This window comes from Anguilla anguilla, chromosome 17 (assembly GCF_013347855.1).
Source record: "Anguilla anguilla isolate fAngAng1 chromosome 17, fAngAng1.pri, whole genome shotgun sequence".
NCBI classification, from domain to species: Eukaryota; Metazoa; Chordata; class Actinopteri; order Anguilliformes; family Anguillidae; genus Anguilla; species Anguilla anguilla.
In genome coordinates this window covers 32,112,252-32,135,711 of record NC_049217.1, presented here as the reverse complement: position 1 = coordinate 32,135,711, position 23,460 = coordinate 32,112,252, and the positions used below count along the sequence as shown (strand labels likewise).

The 23,460-nt window shown below is 40.3% G+C and overlaps 1 protein-coding gene across 2 annotated transcripts in view; it reads right to left on the bottom strand.

Annotated features, from left to right (window-relative positions):
• Positions 1–14,341, bottom strand: part of igf2bp1 (insulin-like growth factor 2 mRNA binding protein 1) — a 56,892-nt gene extending 42,551 nt beyond the window's left edge. For both annotated transcript variants that reach the window (XM_035397327.1, XM_035397328.1), the window contains exons 1-2: positions 14,082–14,341; positions 12,719–12,779 (exon numbers count right to left, since the gene is read on the bottom strand). In XM_035397327.1, the coding sequence (XP_035253218.1) occupies positions 12,719–12,779; positions 14,082–14,256 (236 nt within the window). In that variant the 5' untranslated portion in view covers positions 14,257–14,341. The remainder of the gene's footprint in view (positions 1–12,718; positions 12,780–14,081) is intronic.
• Between the last annotated feature and the right edge of the window lie 9,119 nt (positions 14,342–23,460).

Below are 23,460 nucleotides of genomic sequence, written 5' to 3'. Positions count from 1 at the left end.
CTCATCATAAAATGATTATGCTTTTTTGAGTAACTTCCTCAGTGCTGTCAGCTTAACAAACCATTTTATTAAATCCACTTTAAGCCTTTCATGCAAATTTATTGATATCTAGTATAGAGCAACAAATAAAATCTTGATTGTTAAATTAAGACTTCCTATTTTGGGGGAAATACACAGTATTTGAGCACTCCCAGTGAGCATATCAACCCTAACCCTAACCCTAACACCAACACCAACACCCCACAGACAGGGCTGCTTGCACACAGTCAGAAAGAATAAAGGAATTACTGCAAATAAACACATTTTAAACTCATACATACATGTTCCATACATGCAGCTGTGCAGGAGAGAATCTCACAAAACAATAACTGCTTTGTGTGATGTGGCATTTTAAATGAGGATGACAAAGTTCTTTAAAATGTGGTATGATTACACATGGGCTGGGGGAGGGGTCTCTCTCTCTCTCAGAATGAGTTCGTGAGACAGCATGGCTGTACCAGCATATGCCTGTTTGACAGACATGTGACTCAGAGGCCATTTTAACAGAGAGAAAGAGAGAAAGAGAGAGAGAGTTCTGTATGATTACGTGGCCTCACAGTGCCGTGTGTTACATATACATACACACCTGCCACAAATCAACTCCTCACCCAGAAACTGTCCTGCTCCTGTTGGTTTTAATACAACACTGAAGCATGTCTGAAAACTGACAAAGTAAATAGTTTTTTTTTCTGCTTGCAGATCGAAGTAACAAGGTTTAAAATACCAACATTTAACCATGGCATTATTCATTCATTAATTATCTAAGAAAAATGCAAGTAGATTTCTGGGTAAAAGTGCAATTCCAGAATAGATACACATCTCATCCTAAGCCTTTTTCAAGCCATCACCTTTTTATTTACTCTTGCTTGTTTAATGGGGGGAGCATTTGTTTCCCAAGTTAAAAATGTATCAATGAATTTTGTGCTTCATCCAAAAGTTAGACAGGGACCATGGATGTGGGAATAGTAAAATGCTAAAACATGCTGAAAAAAATCTGGATATTTGGGAGCCCAACATTTAACAGTACAGAACATGGGTGTGAGATTAAGGAACAGAACTTCTACACGTGCTTGTATTGTCATTATTATTTACTGAACAGTTCAACTGAACTGTGAAAGTCATTCCGCCACTAATATTTAGACAAATAATCATACACTTCGCCCAGAGAAACGCATTTACACACATAGGGACCAGGTATGCAGCCATTTTAAACAAGAACCCAGTCTTTAAAAAACCAAACTTCATCTTCATGTTAAAAAACACAAACACAGCATGCTTTTAAATCCTTTACTCTCAACCCCGTAAAGCTGTTGCAAATGTATCTTTTTTTGGGGGGGGGGAGGGGCACACTAGAGAGCATTCCAGCCAGCCTGATGCAGAGCAAGGTACCAATCGGAAGCACAACCTGATCTGAACACAAGACTCCTTTTGGACAACCTCTACTTCCAGAATACAACAGCCAGTTTCACCACTGCGTCCCTTAATTCTCTGAATCCAGAAAATGTGGCGTGTAAGATTTTCCAGAAAAATCATGCCCATTTCTGCAGTGGAATTTTAGTAAAAACAACAATTTCTGCATACAACTTCTGCCACTGTAAAGAACTGATATAGCCTATCTATTCCATTTTTGTATTTTCAGAGGGTGGAATAAGAAATCCCCATGAACAACTAGAATACATTTTTTGTAAGGATTTTTGGTCTTGTTATTTAAAATGGCAATAAAATGAAATGCATTTGAAGAATGTTGTCTTTCCATGTGTAAAATTTGGTTAGCTTGGGTTGTCCATTTAAAATACACATTTTGAATGTAATCAATATTTTAGAAACAAGCATCATGCAATTGAATGACAGCTGTCTGCATTACATTAACATTCTGGCTAACATTTTCTGTTCATCTTTTAGTTTAAAAACTTACTATTGATAAACAACACTAATTTTGTGACCAGCACCCCACTGTGAATCATTCAATGAGCAAATGTTTGTCTCACTTTTAGATAACAGTTTGTTCTTTTTAATGAATGGAGTTATTGAAAACCCTATTTTGGGGGAAAAGACAAAAACCACTGTAGACAAAAACAAAGACCAACCAAAGATTCCTATTTTTTCCTAATCAGCAATGTGAAGAGCTGTAGTCAGCATTCAGGTTATTGTTCAAAAGTGGTGCATTTAGAAACCATTTGGAACGCAACTTCCGGTATCTGTAACATTCACAAGCATCTCCCACGCACATGGGCCCACATGGGTACGACACCAAAGGACGAAGTCACAATTTCATCTCAGCTGGCACACACACGCATGCACACACGCATGCACACACACACACGCATGCACACACAGGCACAAACACGCACGCCCGCACACACACAAACACAGACTAATTACACAGAATATAACACACACAGAATTTTACAGGTGGGCTATAAGTTTAAAATGATTAGAAACCTTGCATATTTCTCCTCTTCACTCAATGATGTGAGCACACATGCTCACACATGCACACACAGTTTGTAAAAATATTGAGTATTATAAGCTGAAAAAGTAAATGTGGCCAGATTTACATTTAAATTCACTTTAATGCATGATTAAAAACAAATGCCCTCAGTCGTACACTGTTCGTAGGAAGAAAGACCTGGAGCTATGCCCTCCTCATTCAACACAGATCTTGAGCAGAACGGGGAAACATCAGCGGCTGTCCTGTCCACAGCCCATTATATAACAGCATGCATAACGTTACAACGGTAAAAACACCAACTCTATACCTCCCCTTTCCTGGAAAGAACAACCAGTACAGCTTTCAGAATAAAAGCCTCTTCTCCTGTTTGAAAGGCTTTCCTCAAGCCTACAGTGTGCTTCCATGGTTCAGCCCCCAGAGCAGCACCTGCCCGTGCGTAGCAGTACTGCAGACTGAACGGAAGAAGCGGTTGCTCTTCATTCACGAAGCCACCTGTATTTCTACAGATGCTTTCTGGTTTCCAGCAAACTCAAGCCCCAACATGGTTGTTTATATTGTTGAGTCTGTGAGCTTGACTCACTGCAGATTCCATGATTTTGTGCCCCTAGTTTGGACGAACGCCCCTGCCTGTGTTCCGATTCACAGTAGGACGCCTGGTGTTAATTCACCACTAGCAGAACACACAGGAGTCCAATGGCGGTCAATGGCGACCGGGTGTAGAGTCGACTTAACACTGAAAATTTTACTGTGTGCCCACAACTGAAATAGCTGAAAACCAGGGGGGGGGTGGGGGGCAAAATGACACCGGCTCTGGCTACCACCAGTGAGGGGGAGGGGCTCTGGTTACCACCAGTGAGGGGGAGGGGGTCTTCATCAGTCACAGCTGTCTGCTGCCTCCACTAGATTCTGTGACCAGCACACATTTTTCACAGAGCGGGGGCTTTAAAAAAAAAGACAAACAAAAAAAACAGGGTGTTTCCCAAACCAATAAGGTTAATTTACCAAAACGAGTCAAATGTCGACAAAAAGGGGAACTTTTCAGTCTTTTCAGTATTTGGTGGTACAGGAAACCTCACCATCCACACAGCAGGTTTGGAACGGAAATCTATTGTGCATCTTGATGTGGAAATACTGTTTTTAAGGGTCATTTTCCATGAAAGCACACACAATACTGTTACTGACTCACTAACTGCAAATGTCGTCCCGTTCAAGGTGTACAATCTTTTCGGAAGGAGCCACCATTACATCATCAAATTTTAATCAAGTATGAAAAAAATATACAATAACAAAGTAGGAAATGGTGATAAAACAGCATTTTACCCATCTATCCCCCCCCCGAACCTGACAGACCAATCACCTTCACTGCTCAAGGCAACAGAGCCCTGCTGTAGAACATAAGGGGAGGCCCAGTCCTATTTGAAATCATAAACAATAACGCATTAACTATCACACATTTCCATAATCCATATATAGTATGGCGGCTTGTGTTTCTGGGTCAGCCCCTAGTTCATTTTGGAAATGGCATGGGTCAGTCTTTCACACCTGGAGATGAATGTTAGTAATTTACAGGTGTGGCACAGGGTTATAAGGAACAGCTGCAATGCCGATAAGATGTTGGGATGCGACAATAAAACCCTACCCAGCACAAGCTCAGCCAGCACTCAACACTCAACCTCCGACACTCAACACTCAACCTCCGACACCCGACACTCAACACTCAACCTCCGACACCCAACACTCAACACTCAACCTCCGACACCAGACACCCAACACTCAACCTCCGACACTCAACCCCCGACACCCGACACCCAACACTCAACCTCCGACACTCAACACTCAACCCCCTGACACCCAACACTCAACCTCCGACACTCAACACTCAACCCCCGACACCCGACACTCAACACTCAACCTCCGACACTCAACCCCCGACACCCGACACTCAACACTCAACCTCCGACACTCAACACTCAACACTCAACCCCCGACACCCGACACTCAACACTCAACCTCCGACACTCAACCCCCGACACCCGACACTCAACACTCAACCTCCGACACCCGACACTCAACACTCAACCTCCGACACTCAACACTCAACACTCAACCCCCGACACCCGACACTCAACCTCCGACACTCAACCCCCGACACCCGACACTCAACACTCAACCTCCGACACCCGACACTCAACACTCAACCTCCGACACCCGACACTCAACACTCAACCTCCGACACCCGACACACAACACTCAACCTCCGACACTCAACACTCAACCCCCGACACCCGACACCCAACACTCAACACTCAACCCCCGACACCCGACACTCAACACTCGACACCCGATACTCAACACTCAACCTCCGACACCCGACACTCAACACTCGACACTCAATCTCCGACACCCGACACTCAAACACACTCAATAACACTTTGCTTGTTTGGGTTGATTATTTGACAACAACAATAACCATTTTTTCTTCCCACTTCTTCCCACAGCCCCACTATGCCTGAATTTCAGGGCCTGTATATACACACGAGGTTCCCCAACCGATTCAAGCTGCAGTGAATGTAACCTCCGCTTACCTGCCTACCTGAAGGAGCTCACTAACTTAACACCTCAGCCAATATCCAAGAGCTAATTTCAGGACAGAAAACAACAAAACACTATTTCCAATTTCATTATACGACAATCAGCTACAGAATATTCACAGCTATTCATCAGCTACAGACTGTACACTCTATGTCTCTGTTTTCGAACCCCATTTGTTTCTTCCTATAAACCACATATGATAAATGTTGCAAGACTATCCAGAGAGGACTGACTGAGGAAATGGTGATGTCATGCCCCATTGTGACATCACTGAGTGATGTTAACCAAGCTGGTAAAGTACAGGGGACAAAATGGACGCAGCTTCACTGCACCCCAGCACACCACGGCAACGGCCGTCCCCTCCAAGGGGAAACGCAATCACACATAAATTAAAAGATTCTGCATGTATTCAGCTATGGTGGGAAATGTGTCTTGTTCACGAACGGATGCTCTCAGCATGGCCGTCAAGGTATCTTTCCATTGTGTGCACAGGGATCAGACCAGACAACCCATTCATGCAGAACTCAAACACTACCTGGTACATACAAGTACCACAAAAAACTACTAACAGTGATAAAATGAGAAGAAAGTTTACCAAGACTGGTTACCACCTAGCACTTCCCCTCAATAAACACTTACCCTGAACAACGTGTATCAAACTGGCACAGAATTCATGGATCGTATGCGATCATCTCCTCACTCAGCCAATGGAGCTGCAGCATGCTAAACTTAAACTAGCGCTCAACCCCCTTCAGCCAATGGAGCTGCAGCATGCTACACTTAAACTAGCGCTCAACCCCCTTCAGCCAATGGAGCTGCAGCATGCTACGCATTAACTAGCGCTCAACCTGGGGTTCCATTCCTTACAAGTCATCTTAGGCAGGTAACTACCGGGTGATTACACGCATAAATCAACACAAAATTACCAACTCCTATCGAGCCCCATTTAAAGGAATATTCATCTTATAAATCTATTTTACATGTTTTTCACTCATCTTCATTTTACACTGAAGTACCAGTTTTTAAGATGACAAATATTTTACTTGTGAATTTAACCTTTTATAATTTCCCAATTATGATGCAAATCACAAACTGGAGAACTCAAACCTAAAACAGACCTGTTACAAACAAGATACAGATCCTTCGCCCTTCATTGTAAAACATTTTTACTAAATCAATGTTGAGCAAAAATGTCATATTTACTCCAGGTCATAAATAAAATTCTACAGACTACAATTGTTGTTGTCCTTAACATTAAGCACACTGAGCATATCGATTACTTCATCAATCACCAATCCCTAAAGTATCCCCAGAACATAACTTTGCTTAAACTTGTTACTTAAAGACAAATTGTACTACAGTCATATTAATCTCAGAAATGAAGAAAAAACATTTTTACAATAACACATAAATGGCAGTCCATCCATGTCAGTTAACTCTTAACTTACCCCAGGTTATATTTCAGTGTCATGAAACAAAAAAAGTCCACACCAAATAATAATAAATGTAAGTTAGGCTGCTCAGTTATTCAATGGTTATTCATACTGTTCAAAATTACAAGAGGTTTTTCCTTTAGATTCAACAAACCTAATTAAAATTTATAATACATATGTCCCAGTTGACCTTTATTACTGGGGTATCACCCTATCCACCTCTGATCTCCAAACTCCAAACCCACAGGCAGCCATTTCCCCAAAGGCCCTGGCCCCTAAAAGCCCTTTCCTCCGCGTTCAGGGGGAGCCCAAATCTCCATGCACGCTCAAACCGCCTATCAGGTGCGTTCTGTTCCTCTTGTGCCTTACTTGCCTCTGGTTCTCCCAATACAGACAGCCCACCAATCAAATGAAAGTGGTACAGTCCACATATACAGGTTTGATTGGACCTTATTCACCTCACAGCCACCAAGATCCTTCCATTCCAGAACAAACCAAAAGCCCCCCCTCCCTCTCCCCCTCCCCACCCATGCTTTCTTCCAGATCATTACAATACATTTTCACCAATTTCTAAGAATATGTTGCCATTTCACACAACCTTTTTTTTTTGGTACAACGGAGATTGAATATGGCGGTGGTCGAGAGAGCAAAGAGATCCCCAGAATGTGGGAGAGGAACCTGGGAAATTAAGCTGTGCCCCCTCAAAAATGGGACAGATGGTTCGAACTGGAGAGAAGGAGTTCTGAGGCTTTGGTAGTGGGGAAGGGGAGGTTCTTAAAGAAACAGCGCACAATTTGTCCTCTCTCCCTTCCCAGCCCACTGTGCCGGGCCCCACCCCTCTGTGTGCGGCCATCCAGTGCCGAGCGCAGAGAGGAAAGGCCAGCGGGGCGTTCTGCAAAGCGCCACTGCTTCCTGTTCACGGGCTAACCCTAACCCCACACCCAGAGCCCTAACCCCACACCCAGAGCCCTAACCCCACACACAGAGCCCTAACCCCACACACAGAGCCCACGTGAGGTCCATCACATCGCCACTGCTTCCTGTTCACGGGCTAACCCTAACCCCACACACAGAGCCCACGTGAGGTCCATCACATGACCAGCAGCCCATGTGCACACACGTGTGTGTGTGTGTGCGCGTGTGCATGCGTGCAGTTCTCCAAACTGTGCTGTCTTAGCGAAACATCGCAGTTGCGGGGGGGGAGGTATTCTACTTGAGAATATTCCTTTCTGTTATGGGTCTCAGATGGCCATTTCAGTTATCTTTGTCATAAACGGTTCTGTAAATGCACCCATGCGTTATGCTTTCAGGTTTGGCTTTCTTTCTCCATCTCTCTTCACAAATACTGGTGCCGGTAGCATTCCTAAATCATAAGTATCTGTATTTAGATTTTATTATGTACATGTGATTCTTGTGAGGTGAAAAAAAATGTTGTCATTCAATAATTTGATATGATTAGCACTTTAACATGCCACATCTCCTTATTACTATTGTGCATTAAAATGTTGGTCAGTAATAGCTGTAGAGTATTAGGTTGTCATTTCAGGCAAACAAAAAAACAACAAAAAAAACAGAGACATGAATGTACCTGCATAACAAGCAAACATCAACACATTGGGGGAAAAAAACAAATAAAAGCCTTGCCTTTGAAGAATTAAAAAAGTAACAGAAAATTTTTATTCTTTAACGTAAATAGAAAAACTTTGACAAACATGGATTTCCTGACTGTTTGACAAGACCGAAATGCAGGATAAGAATGAACTCACTAGAAGAATATTTAGACTCTCCCAAAGCTTGGCCATCCAAGTCAGAGATGTTTGGTAGGCAAACTACTGTAATTACAGAGCACTTTTACAGTAATGAATGCAAACAAAAAGAGCACACTTCTCTTCAGAGCGCTTTCAAGGAACAGTCACAAACAATTCATGTGTACAACGAACTTCAGCACAATGTAATGCACAAACAATGGCCACAACCAGCAAATATTAAAGTAGCAATCGGTCAAATCAAGCAACTTTTCCTCAGCTGGTTGACAATGAGTTTCAGAGTAACACCCGGAATTTCAGAAACGAGAAACCTGCCTGTTGTTTGTCTTCTCTCTTTTCTCTGAAGTCTTTGTGCTTGAAAACGATCTTGACACAAAGGTGCAAACAGTGTGCTGACACAAATGAAAAATTCCTCGTCCGCCTAAAGGCAGAGAGGAGTGTGTGTGTGTGTGTGTGTGTGTGTGTGTGTGTGTGTGTGTGTGTGTGTGTGTGTGTGTGTGTGTGTGCATGTGTGTGTGTGTATATAGAGTATGTGGCCCTGCACATTAAGCGCTATGTAATCCTGAATTCAGGGCTCAACAACTCAGTCCCTCATATATTTTTCCGGGAAAGAAGAACACATTCAATTAAACTTCCAAGCAAAATGTTTGGGAAGAAAATTCACCTTAAAGAAAAAGTTGGGACATCATTAAAGTGCATTATTTTGGTTGTTCTCTGAGAACGCAACCGTTCTACTTGAAACGCGGTATCTTTCATGCCCACGTCCACAGCAGGCATGACTGCATGAATGAGGCAGTTTTACTGAAGCCCACACCAGCCCGCTGACTTGCACCTCGGAATGCCTGCCCGAGAAGGAACTGCCCGGTTCTGCATACACACTTACTGCTGACATAGACTCCATGATCTGTGGACACAGTTTGCTTCTTCCCCAAAAAATAAAGTCAAACTACAGTTAAAGAAGTCCCGGGCCATGAAACGCGCAAAAGAGAAAAACCGCTTTACTGCAAAGCGTCTGCGGCTAAACAACAATACCATGGACACAAACTTCAGTCTCTGTGTCATTTATTCATTTACAGTGAAATGCCATGCAATGGAATTAGTCAAGCCACCAGTACAAACCACACAAAAGTTTATACAGTGCCAGATATCATCAATATCCCTTTATTTTCAGCAACATCTTCACTGGCCACTGTTAGCCTCTTTAAAAGAGTAGGTTTTCTGGGGAGTGCATTTTCAAAAATTCAGAAAGTCGGTGTTCTAGAACCCTGTTGCTCCACCCTACCCCCCCACCACACATCTTTGATCTTAAAACTTACAGGGTTAAAGAAGGCCTATTCTTCCTGTGCCTTTCCCCACCACAAGCCACGCTCGCTGGGTCCCTGTGCAGACGGCCATATCAGGAGGAGCAGGCATCTAAACGCATATATGGGGGGGGGGGGGGTGGCTGGAGGCTCCACACCGAAGGCCCCCCCTTATCGGCCAGCCGTTCCTCAGTCCATCCACCACAGTTCACTAAAAAAAACTAAAACCCTGCCTTCACCTTCACCGAAGAAGCTGTGGTAAGAACAGGACTTTCTGCCACATTCAACAAAATAAAATAAAAATATAAAAAATCAAAAATGGAAACATATACATATATATATATATATATATATGGGCTACAATGGTCAGCAGAGAACAGAACCCACTGCATGTGCACTGGAAATGGTGAGGTCCTTAAAAATAGACTCACCACATGCTTCAAAATTGTGCATCCACTTTAGTTGTGGAATCTGATTCAATGAGAGAGCGAATGAAAAAAAAAACCTTAATAGGTCCACTGTCAACAAAACAAATTAAAAAAAAGTGAATGAGAGCAATGTGTGTTCAAACATTGCCCCAACACAGCCTGGAAATAGATAACCTGTGTCAGTGACCTTTTAGGATAAAACGGAATCTACTGTATAATAAAACATTTCTCATTTATGGCACTATTTTTTTACTTTCTTAACAGTCGGAATTGGTTTTCCCATGTATACTGGAATCAACCAAAAATGAATCCATTACTTAAAATAAGCATGTCATTAAAAATGAATTCAGACAGCAGGAACATAACAGATTTAGGCTGATGAACCACACAGAAAACTTAAGACATTCAGATCATATATTTCAGGAAAACTAATTTACAGATCTAGTTCAACGAGTGTGTTTATAATTATCCAAGTTCTCACTCCATTTATGGTCATTTTTAACCTGGTCATCTCGCCATAAAGCCATTGAAAATGTTGTACACATTTCCTTTTAAAAGCATTAATGTGATCATTTTGTTGCAGTTGTGGCAGCCAAAAAATTGTATCATAATTCAGCTTCATGCAAAACCTGACTTATTATTCTACATGACTAACAAAGACTACAACCGTCAGACATGACACACAACATTTTTCTTAAGTGACATGGACCCCTCAGAGGCAAACGTGTGCAAGTTATTATCTGAATCACCATATTCACTCCTAACCATATCAAAATGCCTACATGTGGAGATTAGCACAGAGTAACAAAAGGTTCAACGTATATATTTCCCATATAAGATTAAAAGCCACAACTGTAAGAAACAGTTTTAAGTACAGAAGTACTTTAAATTAACTAGGTAATGATCCAAATAAGCACATCACACGTCCTCCATCATTCAGCTGAGAGACTAAACCTCGGGTGCTGGGCTATTAATTGGCACTTTATTTGCATCACCCTCAACTCACCTTTCGGAACGACAGAAATTTCCAAAATACATTTTTTCAACTAGTCATTTGTGGACGTTCCAAAAAAAATTTTATTTAAAAAAAAATAATAATACAACTCTGCCTCTAGCCCATAGAGTACGATCAGATTATTACAAGCATGGATGTGGATCTGAGGAAAAGCTATCAAAAATGCGTGTGCAGAACTGCCCTTCTGAATTAAGGGCCTAAAATAGCTACAATCATAAAAATGTTAACACAAATGCTATTTTTCGTTTGTGAATAGCAATGTCGTGAAGGTTTAGCAGTTAAGAGTTATCAAAAGGAAAGGTGGCAAGTTCTAATAGTTTGAATGACACAAAGCACAACGGCCCATCTCTGCCACACAGTGTGTCAGGGTCCTACAGAAAGGTCACATGGCCTGGTGTCATACGGTACTCATGGGCAAGAGCTCAATATTAACTTGTGTTTCAACAACCAACCAAAAAATAATTTAAAAAAAAAGAGGGGAGAAACCAATTGAGTGAGTGGCAAGGGAGGGGGAGCGGGGGGGCAGTATAGAGACAGTGGGGGAAGGGAAATCACTGTTTTCTTAGAAGTAGAATATAATTTTTTTTAAGGGTGTTTTTTATCAACTATATTCATAAGCACCCCCCCCCCCCCACCCCCCGAAAATGTTAATTCAAAGCTTCATACACATTCCACATCTTTAACACATTTTCATCAAAATTACAGGTAGAGTATGTTTCAAAGCATGCTGAGTTCAGTGACAAGGAAAAACATCTCGGTAAACTAATCTTTCAACCCTTCAAGTTCTAAAGATGCCAATGTCCTCACTCCCCAAAGACTATTTGGTTAGCCGAAAAATACTGCTTTTAAGAAACATGAGAGATTGAAACCTGTGAAGACACCAACCAGTTAGGGAGTATGCATTACCATAACAATGAAAATTAGAATCCACTTTCCAATCATGTTCGTATAGCCTACTTACGTCTGTGACTGGCCCCCTGTGCCATAGTGAAACATAAATGTTTTTATTTTTTATTTTGGTCTAAGTAATTAAATATATGTGGAGGAGGCCTTGTAATGGGACATGTTTAACTTCTAAATTAGTATTTTTCTTATTAACTAACCCAACAAATCACTTGATTTACTGTACCAGTCAGCTATCCTACAGAAATCCTATACGTACGAGATACGGGGCAGAATAACAACAGGCGTGTCAGAACCTCCACGCATTTTCAAACTAGGCCTGGCGTCGCCTAGGTCTAAAGAGCAGAAGCAATTAAAATGGCACAGCAACTTGTGATGCACATGTGTTTAAATTCCGTTTGATTCTTTTCCTCTTTTTTCTGTTTTCTCATTCACAAACATGAATTCAGTTCTTTGGGGATAATACCCTCGCATGTGAATGCGAATTATAGAACACGTAACTACATTGTGCCCTTTGAGCGAACAGGGCCTACCTCTCGATGAACAATATAATTCTTCATATTTACATCAGATACACAAAACTTTTTTCAAAACATGATTATGGTTTTGTTGGCTAGGTAGCCTACGACTAGTGTAGGCCCAGCCGAGCACACCACGCCAGCCATTCGACCCAAATTGTAAGATACAAACTCGTACCTTTTCTAACTCCTACATTCCGTCAAACAGAACGTTACAATGAGTAAAAAAAACATGGAAGTAGGCAAATTAATGCCAGTAACTCCCGAATACCTTTGTTTCTTAGGGACAGAGTGTTCGACCTCAATGCGCTTGCCGTGCAGCTCCACTTTACCTGGAAGACAAATGTTTCAGATTTAAATTACGTCCTCCATTCATTTGCTACCCGTACAATTTCTTATTTACGTTTTCTTTAATTTGTTTCAGAAATTTAAAAAAAATCACTTCAAATGTTACTTTAAATTAAAAGTTTGTGGTTACTGTGTACCCCATTTCAAGTCTTTTTTTTTTTTTTTTTTTAAATGATGTACCAATATACAGCGAATCCCATGTGGTATATAGGCTACGACGTGAAAAGCGTCATGGTAATTTCGACAGATTAGAGTAATTGAAATAGTGCAATTGTTTTATCACTAAAATGCACTTTAAAATACGACTGTTCTTTTCTGCCCTTGACAAACGTTAGCGAATTTCCAATACAAGACTACACAACAAGAAGGAACTTTTAATAGCGTTTAGATAAAATATTTTTAAGACTTCAACCTATTTACTCTTGTCTGGATTTGTGTATGTTATCCTTGCAATGTATTTATCAACATTTATCTAAGAATCCTGCATTTGCTCGCCAGAGTTTGGACTGTGATCTACTTCAAGCACAACACACGAACAGCATGGCGACCTTCGCGCTATACAGAACACACATCACATGCTACATATGTGCAAAATCATGAAAAGACATTTCACGAAATCAAAGTCAGTTCTTCCCTCCTTCTTAATGTTATTTTTCACAATTATAACAGGTTTCTCGTCGAAACAAATGAATAACATTGGGTCTGAGCGATTCATTTGTAAAATGTAACTATAATACGTTTTCTTCTTCGCTATAGTGGCTTGTTGTCCAAAAGGGGGAGGGGTACCATTTGACTCTATAGCTGAATATACAGAGCCTACTCATGCACAGCCACAGTAGCTTCAGTTCTGCTAGCACAAACGAAAACGTTTCACTATGGGCCCAAAATAGGCTATTGGATGATTAAATGTGGACTTATTAATATACTCAGTACCGTGCATATAATGTGTCACCTCCAAACCAAAGATTTCAGAAATCTGTAGCCTATATTTAGCGTATTTCTTTATATGCATATCCTTCTCTTTTCTTTTCTCTCAATACGCCCCCTCCCCTTTAAAAGTTGAATACCTTGTTGGTCAGCTTCGGACTTTAGACTTATTTAAATAAATATGTCATACCTTTCCTTATTCCATAACCTTAAAACTACAATTTACATTATGAAAAGACAGCCTTAATTGGAAAGGTACGCTTTATAAATCATCGTGTTAGGACGTTTCCCGACTGAATAAAATCGACAAGAAGGTACAGTGGCAATGAAGCACCCATTACATTCAATTAGCTACTTACCAGAGAATGTTTCAATGGCTTTCATAGCACATTGGTCGTCCGGACAGTCAACAAACGCATAACCAGTTTTCAAAAGAAACTGTCCAGAGAATGGAATCTTGCAGTCTTCAAAGACTTTAACCAAGTCTTCAGGAGTCACGTTTTCACTAAGATTTCCAATGTATAGCTTGTTCATGTTGAAGAATGACAACTGTAGAGATCCTCCAATGAAAGAAAGAAATAGCAAAAAAAAAGTTTTTTCTTTAAAAAAAGCACCAAAATCTGTAAAGCGTAGCAATGAAAAAAGAAAACGCAAAAATAATGATGTAAAACAAAACCAAAAGGATGGGGAAAAAATGAATAAATGAAAATGAAAATAAAAAAGTTATGCTAACGGTACTGTATTCTGGTTCAGTCCAGTTAGCTCAGCGCGTAGAGATGCGGAGAAATCGAGACTTCAGCACCTTCCGTTTAATGATCGCACACGGCATTAAATTGTTTTATTTGGATTAATCTGGTGGTGGTAATGGTGGCGTAGTGGTAGTGCTATGGCGGGATCGGGGGAAAAAAATTCCTCACTCTCTCTACCCCTCAACCTCGAGTCGTACCCAGCACTGTCACACAGCCTTCCTTCTGACTGGCGATGGCACCGCCTCTAAACCGACTCGAAAAAAATTGACTACATTTTTTTTGTTTGCAAAGAGGAAACCACGTGGTCTTGGAGTAGCGAGAGAAAGGGCTGGCCCTCCGAGGCTGAGGAGCTGTGCGCACGAGACAATCTCGTCTTCAGGAAAAGCCTTCTACTGGTATGGGCGATGTGCCTTTGTGGAAGACACATGCGCACTCAAGAGCGCACTAGAAATTACCCTGATATTATTATTTTTTTCATTTAATTTAAAAAGCGCGGAAAACCATCTGTTGGTATTGAAAGTGATGCGTTAGCGAATGTTGTTACAGTTTAAGAGAAGGAGGCTAGGGGAGAGATGGAGTATGGGGTTTGCAGGGCAGTTTAGTAATACCTCGTGTAAAATAAAGAACGGTCAATAAAGGTATTCAGACTATGAGAAATGTGCACCGACACGCTTTATTGTACTATGGTGAATTGTAAATATTCGTCGGAGTCTCGTGAGCGTAGGTAGGTGTGTCCTTGTATTTTAGTCCGGCGCGATGTCATAATTTCGACGAAGGCCTACTACCACACACCATCATGAGCGTATAGTACACCACCACGTTGTTTTTGTGTCAAGCCCGTAACCATGATACACATTGGAGGGGACGTATATCCCCCAGGTTTCACATGATGAAATGCTGTCTCCCCCACCCACCCCTCTTATGTTTTGGCTAATAATTGTATTTCCCTTTTGCTATTCTGTGGCAGTCAGCTATGGATTAGTAAGTAATGATAGTTGTTACTTACTGTCGAAAATAACAGGCACCTATGCGTTCAAAGGAAACATTAATGTACCAGTTTGTTGTTGGATCACTATTAGTCACACACCAGGCACCAAAAATGTAAGGCGCTTGTCCTTCTCTATCCGAAACTGCAAAGTGTAATGTGGAAACAAAACTGCATTTTTTCAAGAAGATGTTTGTGATTTTACCCTCATGTTATATTTGGGGTCAGTTTAACCCCATTCAGCGTTTGACATCTCTTAAAAATCAGTTTACCTTATTTATTTTAAATCTTTTGATATTGTAAATCTTCTCCTAATTTGGTGGGATTAAGAAGATGTTTGTGATTTTACCCTCATGTTATATTTGGGGTCAGTTTAACCCCATTCAGCGTTTGACATCTCTTAAAAATCAGTTTACCTTATTTATTTTAAATCTTTTGATATTGTAAATCTTCTCCTAATTTGGTGGGATTAAATAGTAAATATGCAATAAACATAATGTTGTTTTCGAAAGCCCAAGTTGTTGTGTGGGGTCATTTTGAACCCAGGCTCTGCAGATGTGTAAAGTGTAAGAAAATATCCCTTTTTTATTTTTTATCTCTGATTTTTTTTGTGTGTGATTCTGGTGGCACTTTTCTATACAGGTCTGAAACTTTTACTTACTTCATGCACAAAAATGAGAAGTTTCTCAGATTTTTAATATTTAGGGATAAAAGGCTGGCCATTTGGGAGACATTAAGGTGACACACAAAGTGTAAAATGTTTTCCATTAAAACAATTTTGTGTTGGTTTAAACTGTTGGGGTCAATTTGCTCCAAATATAAAAGGCGTCATGAAATTCGAACATAATATGAGGTTCTGGCTAATTTTTAAACTTCAATTTTTGTGACATTGTTCATGTTAAATATAATGGTTTAAATAGGTGTGTCATTAGGCATCCTGTAAGCAGCTGTAGATGTTTCAGTAGAGAGGGCAAAATTAAGATTTAGAACCTAGACAGCAGTCTTCTTGTGAGCAAGACAGTAAAATTCAGTTTCAATTAATGTTGGAACCTCGAGCCAGGTAGCTCAGGCTACTAGTTTGTGGATAGCTAGCTAGCTATTGTTAGCTAAATCCAACACAAAAAGAGCCGCCTTGGCCAATTTGACACTCAATGATTAAGCAATTTCAAGTAGCCTATAAATTGACAGTGACAATATTTGTTGAGACAATTAATACATTTGAGCCTACATTGTTATAAAAGTTTGTGTTTGTGTGTGGAATAAAACTAATAGTAAGTTTGCTAACATACTGAGTTTCCAATTTGCTATTTTTAACTGTCTAATTTGGGAAGTACACACAGTTTTATCAGTCAGATGTCTTTCACAGTGTCATCTATTATGAAAAGGGATGCAAACGATGTTCGGGTTCCTTTGGTAAGATTATTAGCTACCAAATAATATCATTGTAGCAATGGCAATGCACATGAGAGACATAAGCCAATGTACATCCTTGTTTTATCATTCATATCACAAACTGCTACAGATCTATTTTTGAATAACACAATGTGATATACATATACCAGTGGTTTACTGACTCCTGTCTGTATATTTGCTCTGAATTTGCAACCAGGGCAAACTGGGGGGGGGGGGGGGGGGGGGGGGGGGGGGGGGGGGGGGCGTAGGGGGGGGCGGGCGGGGGAGGGGCCCAGCAGAAGGACTGTAACATTGGAGTGAATACTGTGGACCAGAATACAGTAGTATGTGTACTATGCAGCAGGTTAGTTTTATGACTCACTGTCATGTTTGCTCTGGTGGGTGTAGGAATGTGTTTGTGAACATGTGTGAGTGAGTGTGTGTGAGTGTGTGTGTGAGCGTGTGTCTGTGTGTGAGCGTGTGTGTGAGTGTGTATCTGTGAGTGTGTGAGCGTGTGTGAGCATGTGAGTGTGTGTGTGTGAACATGTGTGTGTGTGTGAGCGTGTGTGTGAGTATGTGAGTGTGTGTGTGAGCATGTGTGTAAGCGTGTGTGTGTGAGCATGTGAGTGTGTGTGTGTGTGTGTGTGAGCATGTGAGCATGTGTGTGAGTGTGTGTGTGAGTGAGCATGTGTCTGTGTGTGAGTGTGTGTGTGAGCAGGAAGATGCCGACAGGGCAGAAGGAGCAGGTGTCATGGGGGTGATTGAGAAACTAACATCTTTTGAAAGTTGAAGGGATATTCACAAAATTACACAATTGTGTACCACGAGTAAGTTTACTAAGACCAAAATAAATCAGAATCTATGATTCAGATAGTCAAGAAACTAGCCCAGCTTCCTCATAAGTATTATCGTTACATGTTAAAAATCTAAATTGGGTATTACATGCAATCATTGAGTCTAATTTTAAAAGGGGAATTTGATATTCCCTTGACAAGTCATGATGTTTCTTAATCATAATTTTTCTTTAAATCATGTAGATATGTAAATAAAGTATTCACCAAAACATTGACTTAATATCTATACTTGTCTTCATATTACAACAAATAGATTGCTCAGGTTAATGTGATTCACGTGCTACTTTATTTCAGGATAGATAGCACAGACCAGAGTCATAATTACCAGTATGCTACCTACGTTCTTGTTGATCGTATGCTTACTGTCCTAATATTGAACCAGTAGTTGCTATGGCTACCATCATATAGTTATCAGCTGAATGTTTTACAGTAGAAAAAAAAAATTCGCTATGGAGAATTATATTTAAATCAAAAGAAGTTCTGAAATAACTTATTGCAGTGTTACTGTGGACATGCGCTCATTAACACTCAGATATACCTAGAACGTCTAAACATGTATTTCTTTTTTTTTTTTTTAAATCCCCCCCCATACTCCACCCGGACCCCTGGTCACATTCCGTCCTTCCCACAATATTGAATACTTGTTCACGGACTTGATTTGTGTGCGTCGTCGATCTGCAAATATGCTACATCACTCGCCTCAGCACTTGCTTCAGTATTCGTCAATGGCGTCTCACACAGCCAGTGACACTGTAGCCTAACAGCTAGGCCCGTAACCAAACTGAAGCCTGCGGCTTCGCCTTCCGTGGATAGCAAGCCTGTTTAAAGGCAGGATCTCCTCCAGAGCCTAACGAGGGCCGGGGTGGAAACGAGTAGTTCGGCTTCTCTCATCGGCTGAATGCCAACGATATTTTGATATACTTAAAGACTCACATAAACATGGTGAACATGAGCGAGAGGGCAGAAAAAGAAACAACCGGGCCTCTAGGTGTCTTGCAAATAATATTTTGTCTCGAATAGACTAAACGTATACCCGGAAATGTGAATCACGATTTATAGGAACAAAATGGCTAATGCGCACAAAATGTTGTTACTGGTGTCGTTTAACCAAATAGCATGTTCATTTCCAACCCGAGCGGTGTGTCGTGGCGTTCGTAAAACATTACTGTTTTGTTAAACGTGTCGTGTGAACATATGTTTGTGGAAATGTGACGTTGCGTTTTTTGTTTATTTTTTAACATTTAAAAAGATATAGCTAATTATACTAGACTTTCTTAGTTTCAACATGAGCAAAAAGCGGGATACGGAAGAACAGTTGATTGCATAGCTTATTTCACCAGAGCACGGCTCGTAAAAATACATTCTTGAATCTACATACAAGTGTTTCATTGATGTTGATTTATGTAAATAAGCATATACATGCAACTTTTACAGCTGTGCACTGCAATTCTATTTTTAATTCAATAGCACAAACTATTGCATCATCATAAAAAGCATAATTATATAGTATTTGAGGGGGGGGAATTAATGCTTGTCATCCTAATACATTTGATAAATATAGAAGTATGAAAATGGATGAATGTACAGAATAAATAACTACACACACAATATATATATATAAGCACACTGCTTTCCATGGATGTTCTGCCACTGCTTCAATAAGCATGTTAGCAGTGTTACCTGCTGAAAGATGCTATAAAATTTGGCAGGAAAAACCTTGTGTCTGTATGGTTGAAATGATGATACATTCAGGAATTTAACTAAAATGCTGAAAATAGTGAACCGTAATGAGACGTTTATATAATATCAGGCTCTGAAGTCATATTTTTACCACAGTAAAATACACCAATACAGATTCAGTTGTGATTGTTTTGGGGATAAGTTTGATATGACAGCCAGCTCTCTATGAATAATTAGGATGTCATGTATTGATCATATGCACATAGTCAGAAAACCGCTTCCCTGTTGAATTAGCTGCCTTTGTCGAGACACTAGAAGGCATGGATGTTCATATAGACTTTAAAAAAAGAAGATATTTAGCATACTGGCCTGTTTCTCACTTATATATGAAACCTCTCGACCTCTCTCTCGTACGCTGGGTAACTCACCACTGCAACATTAGAGTCCCGAAATTGGCTGATTGTGCTGGGTGATCCCCACGCAGATTTTTGTGTGAAAAGTCTTGTCCTGCAGGAAGGGAGAGGTGGAGAGGGGTTCTAGTTTATGCTCTGAAATGACAGTTTGCACTGTGACAGCGAGAACAGTGTTCTGATTGAACTTCTAGTTTTGTCTTCATGGATCATGACAGAAATTCAGTTGGGCTTTCCCAACTCAGGGGCGCCTGATGTAATGCGACCAACGCTTCCTTCTTTTTGTCCTCAGGAAGTTTACATTTTGATTGAATTTTATACAAAGCTACTCACCTCAACAAACAGCCACGTGCAGTGCCTACCTGAGTGGTTACGGGTTATAGAATACTCACTAAACATCAGCTAAAACAGAGAGGCCAGCATTAAACTGCTGGATGAATTAGTGGCCAGAGTGAAAGAGTTGCATTTGGAAGTCAGCCAATACACTGGATCCACCGCCCCGCTCTTTGTAAAGAGTGCCTTTTACAAGGTTTTTTTAATGAGCAGTGGGAGTTCAGGGTTAGGGTTTACTGTCTCTCCAGGAAAGCGGCATCTCCTGCAAGCCATAGTCCCGATCGTGGCCCTTTATTTTTTCTCTCTCTTCATTTGGTCAAGAGGGAAGAGTGCTCTCTACTTGCAAAACAACTGTGCACCGCTTCCAACAGCGCCCCCTATTCCCTGGGATGTATCACATCCCGATCACTGAAAGGGACCTGCTTGTACTGCTTGCAGGTAAAAGCAGCAAAGCTAGTGTGTCTGCTGGTAGTTTAGAAGATGTATGCTGATGCAATCATGGGGGCTCAGAATCAGTATCAGTTGTAGCAGAGCTGTGTAGGAAGGGCTAGTTTCCCACACCAGCAGAAACGTCAGACAGCACCAACGCGAAACACTCAACACTGATTTTTGTCCCCTGTAGTGGACATCAGTCTCATGTCAAAAAAATTTAAATACTTACATTTTTTTCCTCTGCCAGTTCTTAGAAAGATACAGCATCTTAATGTTTGGGACAAATACATTTTTTTTATTTGGGTCTGTGCTCCACAATTTTAGATTTGTAATCAAACAATGCACATGCGGTTAAAGTGCAGATTCTCAGCTTTTATTAAATGGTATTTTTATACATTTTAGTTTCACCATGTAGAAATGACAGCAATTACAGAATTACATGGTGAAACTTTTGGGAAAAGTAATTGGACTAATTATCATAATCTGAAATAAAATGTTCATATTTAGTACTTGGTTGCATATCCTTTACGTTCAATGCCAGCCTGAAGTCTGTGACATGTGGACATTCCAAGACGCTGGGTATCTTCCCGGGTCATATTCTGCCAGGCCTGTCCTGCAGCCATCTTCAGCTCCTGCTTGTTTCTGGGGCGTTTTGCCACCAGGCTCATCTTCAGCGAGGGAAATGCATATTCAGCATATTCAGCTGGATTCAGGGTGATTGACTTGACCAGCCAGGAACATTCCACTTTTTGGCCCTGAAAAGCTTGGTTGCATTAGGAGCATGTTTGGGGTCATTGTGCTGCTGTAAGGTGAAGCCCCATACAGTGAATGTTGAGGGATTTGCTTGCCTCTGAGCAGAAGTTTCTGTACACTTTAGAATTCATCCTGCTTCTGTCATCAGCAGTAACATAATCAATGAAGTGAGCCTGTTCATGCATTGGTTCATGAGCTCCTTCTTTCTCCTTACTTTCCTCTTTCCATCACTTTGGTGCAGGTTGACACTTGCCTCATCTGGCCATAAGACTTTGTTTCAGAACTGTAAATTTAGTTTTCTAAATTTAAGTCCTGTACTTGAGGCTCACCAGTGATTTGCATCTTGCAGTGATTCTGGTCATGCTGGTGTATTCTTCTCTTTATGGTAGTCAGTGCCTGATCTACTCAACATTTGAAAAGGAGGTTTTCTTCACAGTTACATTACAGACATTTAGCAGACACTCTTATCCAGAGTGACTTACACAACTTTTACGTAGCATTTACATTGCATTCATTTATACAGCTGGATATATACTGATGCAATGCAGGTTAAGTATCTTCACTCAAAGTAAAAAACCTTTAGGTTACAAGACCAGCTCCTTACCCATTAGACTACACTGCCTCCCACAATTGAAGGTATTCTTCTATTCTTCGGTCATCCACTTCAGTGGTCTTCTGTGGTCTACTTGGTTGTCTGCTTTTGCTTCTTAATAATGTATTAAACTTTGGCACACCCAGTGTTTTGGCTATGTGTCACTTCCGATGGTGGTAGTGTAGTATAATGGGTAAGGAGCTGTCTCTGATCGTTCAGCCGCATGATGGCTGACATTACTGGCATTGACTCTTCATTGGTCCTCATACTGAGAAAACAGCCACAGGAAATTCCACACCTAGAATCAACTCTAGAGCTTTTGATAGCTTTCTTGTGCATGAACTAATGATGCAAAGACACACAACTGGCCAGGAAACAGCTGAGAAGTCAATTGTCCCATTACTTTTGTTTCTCTGAAATTGGGGGACTATGTATTCATAGTTTTATTTTAAATCTAATGTGCTGGAGTACAGAGCCAAAAGGAATAAAAATTGTTTCACTGCCAATACTTTTGCATTTAACTGTGGTTGACACACACATGCACCTAAGCTCAATTGGAGAAAACATATTTTCCTTTTAAACATCAATGGAAATCATTACTTAAAATGCACTCTTAGAACAAATATGCTATAAAAAAACATGCAACATCATTTTTAACACACCTCAATGTGGAAAGTACATGTTGTGTTACTTTTAAACAGTATGTTTTAACAAGTCTCTTAAAATTGTATATTTGTAACACCAAACTAGTAACTTTGACTGAAAATGTGTTGAAAGTAACACAAAAATATTAACAAAAAGTGTTGGATATGAACACATTTTTGCGCGTGTGTAATATAAACACTGAATGTATACTTTTCATTAGGTAATGTATGAGCATATGCACACCAGTGTACCCACGGTGAGCTAGGTCCTTATTTATAAGTTATTCATTCTATCATAAGTGCACTTTTTATTAATTTTTGTTACTGCTGTTTTTAAAAGTAAAAATTAAATTAACACAGTTAAGGCCAAAGTTAATTGCTGCTATATTGAGCCTAGATAAGTTGCACAATATTTTAATAGTATGAACAGATTCTCATAATGACCTCTTTTTTTCTTCTTCAAGAAAACCATAACAAATATGTTTGAATCAGTGAGATTCATGGCAATTCAAGGATGTTTTTCATTGCCTTCTGATGGGGTCTGAGGGTGGAAGGATTATGTCATTTTTTCAGATAGAATATCCTTTTTCATTAAAGTAAATGAACCTAGGCACAATTCAAACACAAAGTGAAAGTGCAATCTTCTGTATATTATTGCATATCCTACAAAGTGAAAGTGCAATATTCTGTATATTATTGCATATCCTACAAAGTGGAACTATAATCTTCTGTATATTATTGCATATCCTAATTACCATTACATTACATTACATTACAGGCATTTGCCAGATGCTCTTATCCAGATAATATCCAGAATATTATCCATAAATCATTGACTTTATTTTGAGATAGATTCTTTTCAAATACAAACTTGGTTTAAATATTAACCAACTAACAATAAGACTTGCAAGGTT